The 16,958-nt window shown below is 38.1% G+C and overlaps 2 protein-coding genes across 2 annotated transcripts in view; both read right to left on the bottom strand.

Moving 5' to 3' along the window:
• The window catches only part of ankrd12 (ankyrin repeat domain 12), a 33,687-nt gene extending 24,380 nt beyond the window's left edge, over positions 1-9,307 (bottom strand). The window contains exon 1 of the mRNA XM_061045183.1: positions 9,139-9,307. The gene's annotated coding sequence lies outside the window, so the exon portion shown is untranslated. The remainder of the gene's footprint in view (positions 1-9,138) is intronic.
• Positions 9,308-10,711: 1,404 nt separating this feature from the next.
• Positions 10,712-16,709, bottom strand: ndufv2 (NADH:ubiquinone oxidoreductase core subunit V2). Its single transcript, XM_061045181.1, has 8 exons — positions 16,551-16,709; positions 15,430-15,492; positions 13,551-13,613; positions 12,974-13,090; positions 12,654-12,822; positions 12,110-12,219; positions 10,973-11,049; positions 10,712-10,885 (listed from the first exon to the last, which is right to left on the bottom strand). Exons 1-8 carry the CDS (start codon positions 16,590-16,592, stop codon positions 10,792-10,794), a joined length of 735 nt encoding a protein of 244 aa, XP_060901164.1. The 5' UTR covers positions 16,593-16,709; the 3' UTR covers positions 10,712-10,791.
• Positions 16,710-16,958: the final 249 nt, after the last annotated feature.

Raw genomic sequence — 16,958 nt, 5'->3', positions numbered from 1 at the left:
TAACCTGTAACAGCTGGACATCCAGAGCAACAGATTCATACCTGACTGTTCTCATGTCTCATGTCTACAATGAGTGGAGACTCAAACAAGCCACAAGGCAATGAATCTCTGAACTGTTAAAAAAAAAAAACAGACTGAATTACTGCCACAATTTGACCCACAGTCTGTGAACCACTAGCAACATCATTCACCCTCTGCTGTCACAACGAACCCTCGTTGATTTTCCTTTGTTGTCCTTGGCCTTTTCATGTTGCTAGCATTGATACAGCTCCAGCACAACGTTATAGCACCAGGTATCTGCAGTAAAGTTTTCAGCCTGTTGCATTGAACTGTGCGTTAACATTTTAGCAGGAATCTGAGGGGAAGCTTATAGCTTTTAGAAATGATCTCATACGATCTTGAAAAATCAAGCAGATCACCTTTAAAAATGATTTATGATGACAAACTGTACCAGGGTCTCAGGTGTTATGACACTTTTAAACCATAGCCGGAAGATTTCTCTTGTGTTTGCAGTGCAGCCAGCATAGTTAACGGCTTAGTTTTATCTGCCTTCTTCGTTTGAACTTGTTAAACCACCACCCCTAAAAAACATGAGCTGTGCATTAGAGGTGGGTAATATGGAAAAAATATCATATCACGATTATTATTTTTTTGCAAAATCACGATCACGATTTTTTTCATACTGATCTTAAGACTAATTTGCAAGTTACTGGCCAGTTCAACCAAATTGATTTCCCTGTATAATGTTTTTAAATGCACAAAAACTATGCTGACAATTTTAGTCTATTTAAAAAACATCTTTGTAGGAGGTCTGGAGGTCTCACCCAGAACATTTTAGCAACAGAAACGTCCATCATTGGACTAACTTCAGTTTATATATAATCAGAATGTGTTCATTCTGTGACACATGATCAAATTAAGTTTTACTGAAAGAAGAGTTTTATTCATAGAGGGGACGGGACATCGTTGACAGACAGATAGACAGTCACCATGGTTACTCACTCTCACCTGCCTGTTGCACACAATGTGTAACGTCATTTAGCCTAATCCCTATAACTTCGGTTATCACAACAGGTGAGCTTCGGGTGGAGAGGCTTGATAGTAACTCTTAAAACTGAGAGAGAGCAGAAAACACAGACAGAAACATTTTAAACACCGGGGTTATATCTCCCATCACTGTCTGTCTGTCTCTCTGCAGACTGTTAATCTCTCTCCGGCTAGTTAAACGGTTACTTGTGTCTTGCTCACGACGTGTCAGTATGGAAAAATATCAGAACAGTTGCATATAACCGGGATGGAGTTGTTTTTGCGGACTTACTCTTAAGTTTCGTTTTCACCACCACGGAGCAGAAAGGCGAGGGGGAGACGCGTCTGTGTAAGAGCATAAACTGCGGCATGATAGAATAAACACATAGGCCCATTTCTCCGATCTCTCTGCTTTGGCAGTTCGTCAGCAGGTTTAAATTCTTCACGATCTAAGATCATTATATCGCACACCACTACTGTGCATATAGTTTGTATTCGTATAAGTTGTTGTAATAACAAGCTTGAAATACATCCAAACTAGTCTTAAGCATCCTCGATGCTTTGTTGGCTCTGCCTAGCACAAAAGTCACAGACCTACGATAGCATGACAATGACATAGCATGCACACACACATACTGCTGTAAACACTGAATTGCATATTCCGAGATATATTGATTTGACTCTAGGATCTGCTCCATGAGATCAGCCTATTGTCCCAAATACCTGATCTAGCTATTTAGTCAAGGATCAGACCAATATCAGATACCAAGATCGGATCATCACTTCGTCAAAACCAGCCAATTATCTGAAATGTTTAATATTTCATTAAAAAAGGCCCACAAGGCATGATCTCTGTAACTTTTAAAGAGAAAATCATCTTTTTAAAAAACAAACGTAACACTAGATTTTTGATTGTATGCAGCTCGTCTAAAAGTGAACCATTCAAAGATGTGGCTGAGCTGTTTTTCCAAGTCTAAATATAGACTGAAACAAACAGACATCATCGTAGTGTGGCTGCTTGAATTGGAAACCACTGTCCATGATTGACCAAATTTGCCACAATTCCAAAATAAAGATCAAGGTCATCTAACTATTTTTGATTGCACTACATTCCCCACAGAAAGATGGGTGCTGCAAAGCAATTCAGAAGACAGACATTGAGAATAAAAAAACTCATCGACCTAATTTGCAGGAAAGCATGGTCACTGTAAGAGCCAGAGTAAACAGGATATGAATGCTTTCTTAGGCATTAGTAAAGTCGAAATATCCCAGAAATGAACAATGCAAACCACTAACACACTGTTATCTTCTTCACTGTTCATTCATAAAAGTAATCTTTAAAGGGCTCATCAATAACCAAGAACCTGGTGCGTTGTGTTATTATAGCCGTTCTTCATCCTTTTTCTGCATAGTCACGCTGTATCATTCTGCAGGAAGGTCACAAGCTCTCAAATTTTCAGCCTTTAAACGCACATGGTGGATTATCAAAGGCATCAGCCGTTACACACCGAGATACTGCACCCGGCATATCAAACAAAAATACTGCACTGCACACACATTCAGCTGCTGGCAAATGCTAGCACATGTTGTGTAATCAGTAGGCTCCACCCTCTTCACACAATGATATACACACATGCACAAACGCACACTTGCTGGGCCTCTCGAAGGCGCAGATATTCAGCCGATGGAGCAAACTACAGATAGGCCCAGGCCTAGCTGTAGGCAGTTGATATCATAAAAGGCACCAGAGCTCAGTCATGTTTGAACATCTCCTCAATAAATGGGTTTTAAAGATTGAAGGGAAAGTGATAGAGCACAGAGTTTAAAGCTGTCTGAAATAGAGGAAACAGATGATCCCTATTTTGTTTTTTAGCTCCGTTTTGCGGGATTTTCCCCATCCATTATAACCTTACAATGTTGTTCTATTTGCAATATGACCACGTTAGAAAAATCTATAAACAAAAACCTTAAATTTCAGCAATTTTTAGGTAACAATAAGCACCAGTAGTAATTGGTTAAGACTAAAGACATGTGAGTCTCTGTTCTGCTGAGAGCGAAAGAGTCAAATAAAAACTGTAACCGTTTTGGGGATTTCCCTTAAGATACTGTCTTATTGTGATCACTCAAAACAAAAAGAGGAACTATACTGAAGTATTAAGTAAAAGGTCAACACCAAGATTCATAATAAGTGCATTCTTTGAGGAATGCTAGGCTGTTATAAGGAAGGTCTTTAGGACACCACCTTTAGGACTCACCCCTTTCTTTAAAAAAAGAGCCCAAATAATCAGGAGCTGAGGCTCACACTTGGGGGAATTATGTTTATCCACCATAAGATACCTTAGGTCATGTTATTTTCATATTTTTTGAGGAGAACGATAATTGCTAGATTGCTCAACCCAACCACCAACACCTGATTTTCCAGGTCACTTTCCAGCCTAGTGGTGGGAGATAGAACGATCTCAGATCGTGAAGGATTTTAACATGCTGATGATTTGCCAAAGCAGGGAGATGGTAGAACCGGGCTAATGTGTTTATTCTATCATGCTGCAGTTTATGCTCCTACACAGACGCATCTCCCTCCCTCCTTTTTTGCTCCGCAGCAGTGAAATTAAACTTAAAAGTAAAGTCCACAAAAACAACTCCATCCCAGTTATATGCAACTGTTCTGATATTTTTCCAAACCGACACGCCGTGAGCAACATTTAACTTATCTGCATAGTTTGCACAGTTAAGTTTACATCTCGGATAGCGTCACAAGAAACCGTTTAACGAGCTGGAGAGACGTTAACAGTCCGCTGAGAGTCAGACAGAGCGGAGCTCAGACAGACAGTGATGGGAGATATAACCCCAGTGTTTAAAATGTTGCTGTCTGTGTTTTCTGCTCTCTCTCAGTTTTTAAGAGTTACTATCAAGCTTCTCCACCTGAAGCTCACCTGTTGTGATAACCGAATTTATAGGGATTACACTAAACGACGTTACACGTTGTTGCAGCAGCCAGGTGAGACTGAGTAACCACGGTGACTGTCTGTCAATCAACGATGTCCCGCCCCCTCTATGAATAAAACTCTTTTTTCAGTAAAACTTACTTTGATCATGTGTCACAGAATGAACACATTCTGTATTATGTTTGATCATAGGCCTATATAAACAAAACTAAAGTCCAATGATGTCATAAAAAAAACAAAGCCTATGAACAAAGGCTGCAGAGCCGATATGAAGCTACAGCTGTAGGAATTCTGCAGGGCTAAATAGAACAGAAACCCAAGAACTCTTAGTCTACATGTTTTTAAATGAATGCATCACTGCGTCAAAATGTTCCTGATGAACATAGAAAGAGGACACATAACTAAATCATAATTTCAAAGTGGTGAGGAAATTGTGCATAAATATTGATCAAATTGAGGAAAAGACATTTCTGATGATAAAAATGTTCAGGGGTGAGACCTCCAGGCCTCCTACAAATATGTTTCTCAAATAGACTAAACTTGTCAGCACAGTTTTTGTGCATTTCAAAACATTATATAGGGAAATAAGTTTGGTTGAACTGGTCAGTAACTTACAAATTAGTCTAAAGATCAGTATGAAAAAAATCGTGATAGATATTTTTCCCATATCACCCACCTCTATTCCAGCCCTCCACCTTTCATTTCTATTCTTATTATTACTTTATATACATGTCATCAAAAATAAATCATGGACAAATTATATCTGTCAGTCACTTAATGCACCTGAGAAAAAATGTGCTATGCTGTACAAAAAAACATGTAAAAGGAAAAGAAAAGCATGTTATAATATAACATGAAAAGCTAAAGTAAAACAAACCAAATGTAATGAAAAAGACAAACCTATAGCACACAGGGAATACATCCTTACATAATTGTTCCGGCTGTACAGCACCTTGGTCAATACCCTTTTCTCTAACTAAGAGGCTTAAGAGCTGTCTGCACAACCAATGGTTTGGTATCAGGTAAGCAGAGTAGGTAATGTAGGTCCCCACTGTGTGGGTGATTACTAAGTAAGGAAATCTTGGTAAGGTTCAGAAATAATATAGCGGATTTGTCCATCAGAGTGACTGAACATTGGGTTGTAAAAATGATGTTTAAATTGCTCATTTTAAATCAATCTTTCCAGTCTGCACCTTTTGAAAGCGTACTTTAGACACAAATCTGCTTGACCTCTTCGCAATCTTGAATGTCTTTGCAATATGAACATTTGCCTGAACTGTACATGTAATAAAGTAAAAGTGACTGCAAAAGTTCCCTCATCTGAATTTTATGATCTGCCGAAAATCAGAGAAAATGTGCCCGTTTATGCATCCAGACCTGTCAATCAAGGCAATCAATCTGGTAAGATTAGATGATAAATGCCAACACCAAATGTTGGCCAGATAGAAAAATCTAGTGAATGACAGTCATGTCATCATCTTTTAACTGAGTTGGCTGAAAATTGGGCTGTAAAACCAATTAATTTCAACACGTCTCTAACTTAATTTCAACTGCAGGATAAGTCACAGGTGAACTTTTCACTTATTGGTTTCCCATTGGCAAAAGTTGAATGTGTGAATGGAATGTAGTGAATGTACTTGGTACTTTTTGGTATTTCTTGGGTCTTGTTTTCGAAAGAGCTGAGATATCTGTAAACAAGTAAACCTAAACCAACATCTCCGCTGACATGAGTGTAATTAATCCATGGACATACTTTTAAATTGTAAAAAATAGACCAGTATTTTATAAGTACTTCCGAGCCATTGAGCAGCCTTTTTACAAACCATCAAGTCAAAAGAATTTCTCTGTAAATTGGCTACTTTGTATTAAAGGGGGCTTCTACGTTAGATTTTGATCACCATGCCAGCATGTACTTGCCACTGCCAGCTGTCAGTTGCTACTGGTAACAATCTTTTGTTTTCATCTCGTAACATTATCCCACAGCCCACTGTTGATTGTATGTTACTTACATATATCACACAAACTCTGTTTCAGAGTACTGTGCTGGGTCCGTAAACTGCAGACATGACCCCAAAACAAAAGTTTCCTGTTTGTTGTTTGGCCTGACTCATACAACACAACAAATGCACTAATCAACATGTGTAGCCAATAAAAAGATACCCATAATTCAGTTATGCAGCTGATTAGTATACAAGTGTGATTTGTGTTTTGATTTTTTTTGTCATGTTTGGCTATGTGTTGAGGTCAGAAACACATCTACTGACTCTTGGAAGTGTGTTGTTTTTTTTTTTTTTAAAGCAATTGAGTCAGAATGTCTCGATGCAAAATTTTGGAGAAAAAGAAATGCAAAGTGTAATGTTTTAGATGGAGGGGAAGAAGTTGAACCAATGTAATGGAAAGCCAATTTATTTAAACTTTTTATTTTTATAATAAAAAACCTGAAGAATCTGAACCATGGGTTTTGTACTTCTACGTCACTATAAGAGACAGAGTTACAACACTACCGCTCCCCTTGTTTTTGTCTTTTAGTTATATTGTTGTAGCAGTTTCTGCCAATATCATCAGCAAAACGTCAAGCCAACATTGAGGGGGTAGTATTTGTAGTAGAGTAAGAAAAGGAGAGAATGATCTGGTACCAAAATCGAGTCAAGTTGAGTTTTACTGAGCCTTTACATGCAATTGAAAAGATCCTTTAGTAGAGGTGAAGAGATGCAGCTTTCTCTTAGAACAAAATTACAAACACATGTGCCATGTGTCGCTTTAGTGTAGAACACCTTTAAAAAAAAAAAAAAAAAAAAAACTTTAGTCTCTCAGTTACTGCAGAAAATAAAAAATATATATATTTAGGCCTCAATGATGCAATCAAAATGTAAAGTGGTACATATACATTTTTACCCTCAAGTGACTGCAAGAATCTGTGCAGCGATATAATGCAATATTCACTACTTGCCTCTGCTCAGCACAACTTTTGGGACTGTGGAAAAATCCCCACTTGTTGTTTTAGAATCTATTAAAGTACACACTGAAATGTTGAAGAATACAATTGGGTGACTTTTAAATTACATTTAAACTCTCATCATCACATATGTACCTATTGCATAACCTTAATAGTTAAACCTAACACCTGTTAACACCTTGTAGCAAGCAGAGCTTCTATTTCTGTGATCTCATCAACTACTGAATTTAATACAGACTCTAAAAGAGAACAAATAAATATCAATTTCAACTATTTAAAGCAACTATTGAAATTATAATGATTTGTATCTCCTGGCCATCAAGGATTACATTTGATTATTTGGAGTCATGTGATTTTGATTTGTAATATAAAACACCCTGTATTTTTTTAGTTAAAAGCCAGCTGAAAAGCTCTCTAATATGAATACATCTACAACCATGTGGGAATCTGTGGTTACTAATAAGACAGAAAAAACAGACTGATGCAACAACCCATTAACCACACAATGAGCAGAGTGAAATTAACAATGGCAAATGGATTACATTTGGTAAGCTTTCATGATTGCCAAATTCAAAACAGACAATTTTCTTTTGGCATCTAGAAGTATGTGTTGTATACAAACACTGATAGTGGCTGATACGATTTTAGAGACTGCTGATATGTAAAATCTAATACCAATGATATGAGGCTGATTATTTTTTATTGTTGCTTATTGGGTAGATTTTTATTTTTTAAATCAACATAACAAGCTGGCTCTCCAGATAACTGGGATAATGAAATACATGTAAGCTATGTTTTCCTTTAGGTGTTTTTGACATGATTCTTTTTTTTTTCTCATCAGTAGTGCCTCGCAACACAAAGGCACAAATGAGAAAAAAAAACTTGCAATGATGAGAATTATTATTATTTTATACTATAAAAACTAGTTCCCATCCCTGGCTTTAACAAGCATCTCCCTATCGAAGCCATTGTCTTTTCCCCTAAACAAGGCATACTAAAATATTTTGCACATCAGACAAATGCTGCTGTATTAAGAATCCTTGATGAATTAAGTAGCTATGATGTTTAAATAATGTGTTATTTGTTTTCCTCCAAATTATAATACTTTACATGTTTTCATATATTTGTCTAGTGACGTAAAGGGTCATGGCAAAAAAACAAACCATCTTATCAGTACGTGGGTACTGGGACATGTTTTAGTATTGCTTTTGTTCAAAAGGTTTAAATATTCTTTATTTAAACTCTGTTATTGATTATTGCACAACACATCTAATTAAAATGAAGGTATTTTAATATAATGTTGACGTTTTGTTGGGTTCAGAGCGGTCGTTGAACGGACAGCCATCTGAAAACAGGCAGCTTTTGTATCAGGCAACACACCCCCAAGATGTCACAGACATAGGCTGGGAGGCGCAGGCTCATGGTTTTTCAAGCCATGCTAGCGCCTTTTGGAATGGGTAAACACACCAATATTTTAGACTACTTTTGATCCAAATTATTACAACACATATGGCGACAGTAAAACGCGATGTCGTTGCAAAGCATATTGCAGAAAACACCGCCTACTTCACGGTAATGTCGTGTTTGCCTTCAATGCACAGCCAGCAGTATGTTGCTGAGCGCTAAAAATTTTAACTAAGCTCCGGTTAGTAAACATAATGAGCCAAAGTGTCGTTCACGATTTGCCTGAAATTACTTACACGTGTAATGTCACTCTGCGCCACACATGATACTCGAGTTCATATTTAAAAAGACAATATTAATCAGGAAAGCTGAGCACAGCCCGAGACAAAAGCCCACTGCAGCCCCCTTTTGCTGCCCTCACAACGATCCCCCTCCCCAGCGCTTAATCTAGCTAGCTCGTTTCAAGCCCTCAACAAGCCTCGCTTGGCTGGGTGGCTAACCCAGCTCACTCCGTTTCACTCCGACATTTTCCATCGCGCTTGTATGCTCCTGCCTTTTAAAAAGCAGCGAGCCATTGAAAGGCAGAAACGCGTGAAATCTTCGTGAAATAAAATCCTCAGTGCACGTGGCACACAACTATACCCCAAACCCCACGCACACATAACAGTCCGTTTTCTTACGCAGTTTACTTTACGTTAGCTCCACATTAGCCTGTTCGCCGTACAACTTAGCCAGACGGCTAACGCTCACAAGGATTTTTACCCCTCTAAAACCGACGTGGTGAAATAAACCTCGAGTTAATCTTACCTTTACACAGGGGTTCACGTTCTCCTTGAGTCGTTCGGGTTCAGCTGTGTGTTAATATTGCGCAATATAAACAGTTATTTCCTAAATATTGGACGTTAACGGTAGCCTACGGCTGTGTGACGTTCATCGCTCGTTTTTTGAAAACATCCCAGCCGTTCGTCGCCCGTTCCTCTCGGAGAAAAGCCCAGCAAAACATGCAAGCCGCGCTCTCATTGGACGAGAGGAGTCATGTGACCGCCTGAGCCCCACCGAGCTTATAAGCTCTCCGTCTGCTGGATAGACTTGAGATATGGGTGATGTGTCAAACGATTTAACTCTTATTCCACCGACGCCGTGAGTAAATCCGCAACTGTTGTGTCAAAGCGTATTGTAAATGCTTTTCACGTTGTTGAGGCAAAATGGCGCAGAGAACAGTCGTTAACGTTAATTTTTGGTCTGAAAGGACTGAAGAGGGGAGAACAGTAATGGGCGCTTGACGTCATCTTTTCCGCTGCTGTGTTGCGGTCAGGCGGAACTTTCTCGAAGATCACGGCTGAGGTTTATAGTGGAATGGCGGCTCTCTTTTATTGCGCGACGTCATTTTCTGTCCACCAACTAATTAATAAAACTGTTCGCGTTGAAATTCGCCCCTTTAGCCCCCCAGCATTAGTGCATGGGCCACCTTTTGAATTGGTTGCGCAGTGACATTTGCATCGTGGTGTCAGTGCGCATGCGCCACTATGCATAATATTGTATGTTGCGGAGCAGGCTTGAAAAGTGTCGGGAGGAAGCCAGAGTGGGGGAGGGGCGCCGGCTAGACACGAAACGCCACCGGGGCGTGATGGAAATGACAGTAGCAGTTGTAGGACGGGGACTATGGCAATAACATGTAAATGCATGCCCAGATTAACACTAACTGGATCTGAAATTCATGTATTATTCAAAATATTAATTTGTGATTTTTACATGTGCCCTTTCGAAACTGCTTATTTTAGATCCATGAGTTCACATTCTGATATCTGAGAGTAAATTAGATTTTTGACATTAGGCTGAAACCTCCAATTAATGATTTCCAGATTTTTGTTTTTGTTATGTAAATTAAATCTTCAGATATATTTGTTTTTAAGACTAGCTTATACTTAAATGAAAAACATCTTAAATGTACTTCTTGCAATATATAATTTAAGTTAAAACCTCATTTTTGCTTTTTTGCTTCTTCAATATTATTTCACAAGGATTATCTAAATTGTGGCATACGGGTAACCCTTAAACCGTCGTAGAAACCCCGTCTATGACATGTATTCAAGCTAATGGAATTACATTATCTTTGATATCATTAAATTAGATATACTTGCCAAAAAATATTTATTTTAAATGCTTTGTCACCAAGAAGTATTGATTTCAGTTTTGGGCATTGACAAATATGCAAACAATAACTGCAACAACTGCACATGATAAATTAAATAGTTTCTTCAAAAGTATTAGTATGACTATTCTGTTAAACTGATCATTAAGTTAAACACGAGAACGGCTACGACAATGGAAACTGTCAAATGAGCTCTTTTTCTGTTTGATCACAGAGAGACACTTGGGGCATGGGTACAGGAACAGTTTATTTACACAATGTGTTTAATTAAACATAATATCAGCTTTCAGAGACAATGGACAAAATGTCTACAGGTCGGCCCTCACACCAAAGCCTGGTCCTGTAGGAGGCTCTGTCAGGGAAGTCAAGCCTCCTGCGGGCTCACATGAGAAACGCCCATTCCTACAGAAGAAGAAAAAATTAAATAAAATGAGATCTGCAATCGAGCAGAAAAATATAAGCTCATGTAGGTAATGGTATGTTCTGTACCTGGGCCCAGGTGGTGGAACTCTGCCTGCCACGAGTTCGTCTATGATGTCCTCCATGTCCTTAGGTGTGAGGTCCTCCTGGAAATACATGAATAGAGGATAAATGATTGATGAAAATGAAATAGACCTTCTTTTCATTATACTGTAAGTGGTGTCATACTGGCCTTTGAGAGCTTAACAGTTTTTTAACTTTATTCAAATAATATGAGCACATGCTCTTCCTTATTCATTTCCATTTGATGGAGTGTCGAGGGAGGAATGTGGATGCATTACTTGCAGCGTCGTACAAAATTGCGAGAAGCTCTTATTTAAAAAAGCAAAATGTTTAAAGCATTATTTAGTCAAAAACAAGTAGTACACTGTAAGTAAAAACACATCCGGCTTGCTTGATAATGACCATTCTCAATTTTAGAAAATAAGGTTTGCTGTCACAGATTAAAAGATAAACAGAATATTTGATTCCTGAATTTTGTTTTCTTTCAAAACCTTGTCTGCTAAATGAAGTCAGCGTGCTGCCCTTTTTATTTTTGTCCGGAAAAACTTTGAAGCAGGCTGCATGATAGGAACTTAAAAAATATTAACAAACTCTCAGTTCAAATCCACTTCTGAAGTTTTATAATCCATTCTCTCTGCTTGCTAGGATTTAAAGGCTGTAACAGGTTTTACACGTGCTACAGTTTACAAACAGTATCATAATGGCTGCATGCAATTCAAAGGACTTAAACTTAATCCCTAACTCAATAGTACCCTATTCTTGTTCTTGTTCCTCATATTTGCATTTACAAAGTCACTCACTTGTGCTCAGAATGCAATGACCAAGTTGTTTTCAGATTCAATCTAACCCCAAATTGATAAAGCAAGATACTGATAAAACATCTGCCTTTTACCCATAACAGGCGAGTCATGAACAAGACCAATCATATTATTGATTCAAGAATTAATGATGTCCATTCTCCCATCTTCTCATTTTATTCTAGCTGCTCATATGTAGACTGAACCACACCTGCACTGGCTTCAAAACAAAACGTTAAGATAGGTTTGAGAGTTGTAGCCTCTACTGTACAGAGTTTCTCTGCTAAACTTAACCCAGGTTATTTAGCTTGGTTTATTTGGCCGCACAGCGTAGTTTAGCACTCACATAATAGTTGTCATTGATCTGGACCATTGGCGCATTGACACAGGCCCCCAGGCATTCCACTTCTATTAGCGTGAACATCTTGTCTGGAGTAGTCTCTCCAACCTTGATACCTGTGGAGAGGAGAAACAATATTTATGTTCAGCTGATCTCCTCTGATAAGCTGCAGGTTTTGTTACTAAACCACAAATGTTTTTAATGCTGGCATTTCGACTTGACATTACACCGCTCTAGCACTATGTGCAGGTTGGAACACAAAGAATAACCTCCCTATATGGTTGAGTAAAAGAACAAACAAATCTGGGTGTGCTTTATAAAATGCCACACAGACTGAAGAAGGTTAGCAGTCGTCTGGCTTTCTTTCAGTCTTGTATGTCTTCTTTTTGCTGCTACAGAGTGCTGTGTTTGAAATGTCTCTATTTTTGTTTGTTGTCCAATCTTTGTTTATCACAAATATACACAATAAAGAAATGGGTTTTTTTTTTTTAAATCTGTGTTTACATCTCTTCATTCGTGTTCCGGTGGTAAATTCAAATGGCTCTCTTACCCAGTTTCTTTTGGATGGTCTCCAGGATGCTGTCTGAGTTGCAGAGCATGCAGGGTGTTGTTGTGCAGATTTGAATGAAGTATTTTCCCACGGGCTGACGTAGAAACATTGTATAAAATGTTGCTACTTCGTACACTCTCATTGGAGGGACTTCCAGCACTTCTGCGACCTGCATGAAAACAATTACAAACATTCAATGAGCTTCTCGTTACACGGGAAATATCACATACTGTTCTACAAACATGAAGTTCAACAAGGGATTAGAAAAGTCTAGAGAGCATCAGACATCTGTAAAACAAATTCTAGAAGAATCACTGTACCTTATTCATAGCGGAGATGGGGAGCCATCCATGTTGCCTCTGGGCTACGTCCAACACTGGGATGGTGGCTGCTTGCTTGTGTCCAATCGGGTACATTGAAACGATTGCCTCAATCCTCTACAAGCAAGGGGAGAAAAATAAAAACATACAATTAAAGTGAAGCTACTCAAGATTAGATCACATTCATCTTTTGTACTTTATATGTTGAGCCAGACAGTGCTATCAAACAATGACTGGACAACATTATTATTGTGATGTAACAAATAATCCTTATTCTTTGACCCTCCATTACAGCTGTATATACCTATTTATCATGATATGGTAAGAAATTAACCCTGTGTCACCTGTCAGGCTTTCAGATAAAGATAGATTTTAAGAGAGATAAAAAAGAACTGTCTGAACCCTAACCCAAAATTGAAGAGGGTGAGACTTACCGGCACATACAAATCTAACTACATTATAGTGAAAACATTTATATTGAGTACAGCAGAGTAAATATACAAGTACCAGCATATGCTTCAAATGAATCAATATTAGTACATCCTCACCATGTTCTGATGAGACATGTCAACCTTACCTTTTTGTTCTCCTCAGTGAACTCAAAAGGAGTGTCAGGGTTGTTGTCAGGAGTATCTCTGTGCTGAAAAAGGAGAGACCACAGTGTTAGTTTAGTTTATTTGCACATTTTTCTGAAAGAAGAATCAAACAGAAAATAAAAAAATAAAACACGTGCAGGTGAGGTAGAAACCCATGAGGGCTTATCTCAAAACCTCACCTTAAGAGATTAAACAAAGTTAAAATAAAATACAGTAAAAAATAACAAAGTAAGAATATTAACTATCACAAATAAAATTTAGCCAAATGAAAATTACATACAGAGGACAGTTAACATTTTTCAAACCAAACATGAATGATCCTCATCAGCAAATAACTTTTTAAAGGTATTTTGAGGGCTTTAGATTGCTTTATTAGAGAGACAGGATACTAGTAAGAGACGGAAATCAGGGAGAGAGAGAGACAGTGGGGAAAGACATGTGAGAACGGAGTTACAGGTGGGATTCGAACCCGAGCGGCTCACTTAGAGGACTACTGTCTCTGAACATGGGGCACATGAACTAACCACTAGACCATCGGCGCCCTATCTTTAAATAGAATTTATCTGCCAATAGGTATTAAAAACTATCTAGCAAGGGATGCATTTTTACACAACAGCTACCTCTTTAATGAGCGGTATCTAACGGTTTCAGCTCAAATAAGAAGAAGCTTATATGTAAGCCCAGAGGAGGAAACAGGTGCTGTTCTCAGACCACAGAGACAACGCCACATCAGATAACAATTCTTTTTGCCTCTGTACATACTGCCCCCTTGTGAGCAGTAAACAACCTTTGTGCAATTAAAAAAGAACAACCATGGTGGTGTTTAGTTAAAGCTTTCAGAAACATCAGTCCTGATGGAAGAGGAGTTCAAAGATAATGCCAATTAAAGACAGACAAACATCTTCACCATCAAGAGACATTGAAACCATGGCATGTTTCCATTGCACAAGAAAATCACCCATGGTGCTTTTGTTGCAAAGAGTTGCTCCAATAGGTTCCAGATGAGGCTCTGGGGATAAATTAAACGCTTTTGGAAAATGAACAATACCTTTAGGACAATTTCAGCATTAATGGAAGGCTACAAATATCCTATCTCCATGCCTTGTTAACATTGACCCAGTAGATTGAGCCACTGTTTTATTTTTACACAAATACAGAAAATATGACCACCGTAAATAAACAGGTAACACAGATTATAACTCAACTGGTATGAGTGGCTGTGAAAGATTTCCTTTATTTTTTTATTGTGTTTAAGAACTTAATTTATTTCTTAAGAGATATTTGTTTTACTTAAGTTACATGGACAAAAAAACATTTTAAAAGATGTATTCATTAACATATTCTCAAACTAAATGTAAAATGTTGACTTTAAGATATCCAAAAAATGACATTGGACTTTAATATAATACAAAGCATTGGTTTCCACGGCAATTATCAGTTAACAATGAGCATTAAAATAAAGGATTGGAGCATAATAAAGACATATTAGATTTTCTATTTTGATGTTGTTCATTTCCAGTTGATGTGTGAATTTACATCTTATCCATATACAACTAGTCACTTATTTGAGAGCTTAACTTACATCTGCCCTACAAAACAGAAAACCACTAATATTTTGGTCTTGATAACAACATTTTAGGACCACATATTAGGCAAAGTCTGACTGAAGGAGATTGATTGACAATCAATTATTATTATTATTCCCAATATCCCCAGATTTGTTCTGTTCTCACTGTAGCCCACTGCATCTACATACAGTAGCTTGAAAAAAACACTTCAATGCTCAAGCAGACTCCATGTTCCCAACTTGGCTACTTTATATCCCTCTTCTTCTGCACATCTCTTGACACTACAACTCACCACAAAGATGCCACCAGCTCCAGCACGTACAGCAGACCGGTGCAGACTCCTGACCTGTCTGGCCTGAAAATACAAAAAGAAAGAAGACAAATAAATGACCTATTTCTGCAACTTTTGGTCTTGCGTTGAGAAGAAACCCCTTTTTAAAAGGGCTGTTAACTGTAAAGATTGGATCAAAAAACAAACTGGCAACGTTTTAATTTTTGTAGCTATAGACCAGGGATGGGCAACTTCACGTTCACAGCAAGGGCCACATTCATTTAACTCTCACTGCCAGAGGGCCAAATTGTAGCATACAAAAAAACGATTACAGTCAATTATGTCTCAAATTTAACTCAACATACACCAGTGATCAAATATTATTATTATGGACATACTTCTGGTTTTCATGATTTCATGGCAGATTTTGTCATGTTTTTCTTCATGTTTCCAATTAATTGATGTGTAAAAATTGACCTGAGGGGCCACGTTGAGGGTTGATGGGGGCCGCATGTGGGCCCCCGGGCCGCCAGTTGCCCACCCCTGCTATAGACAACATGTCAAGTCCATAACTTTACATTACTAGGCATAATTAAAATAGATTAAAAAAAAATCACTAGTCTCTACATTTCAATATGAAATAATAACCCAAATGCGAATTCAATTAAAGAGATCAACTTCTGGCTATTCTTATATTATTTTAAACCTTTGTAATTATAAGAAGACAAAAACCATAACAGTACTGGATACACGTTAACAGCTCATATATATAGTGATTAAACACCTCTGCCTAGCCTTGTTGTACTCTACCTCACTTTAAACACATTACAGGCGAGTTATGTGTTTTAAAACGTGTTCTGTCTAAATATAAAAGGGACATTTAAGTGATGGAAAGAATAATGTCATTCACTCTATTATCGCTTATTTCCATACTTAACTTATATTTGCATTGCCTGTTTTGTCCAAAGATCACCTTGCAAACATTTGACAGACGCTAAGTGAGCTAACATGCTAACGTTACCGAACGTAACACAGCTTAGCGGCCTGCTTGCCCTTGTGAAGAGTCATGGCATCCTAGCTCCTAAGAACCCCTCAGACATCTAAACTTTGACTCCTAACCACAGACAATATCACACACTTACCGTCTGCGACACTGCAGAGCGAACTACAGAAGACAGAAACATTTTGGGGCTTGAAGTTTGGTCCCTGAGCCTTCGCAAATGGCCGGGACAGACACGGGCGAAATCAACACAAGCGCTCACGCTCGATTAAGAGGGTCTGACGTGGGAGGCTACGTCAGTCAGTCGCGTTGCAACTAAAATCGATCCCAGATTGAAATTTGAGCTAAAAAAAAACAAACGATGCCCACAGCCAATTTGGACAATTCAGACAAGCTATGTTACGTAACTTTAATGGCAGCTTGTGTTGACTGTTTCTCAGCGTTTGAAGGGAAAATATTAAAGGGAAAATAGTTCTGATATTACATGTATTGAATCATTATAACAACAATAAATTACATGAAAACTGGAATCATAAATACACTTACAACA

Source organism: Labrus mixtus, chromosome 8 (assembly GCF_963584025.1).
Source record: "Labrus mixtus chromosome 8, fLabMix1.1, whole genome shotgun sequence".
Taxonomy (NCBI): Eukaryota; Metazoa; Chordata; class Actinopteri; order Labriformes; family Labridae; genus Labrus; species Labrus mixtus.
The sequence above is the reverse complement of the archived record's forward strand: the minus strand, read 5'-3'. Positions and strand labels throughout refer to the sequence as shown.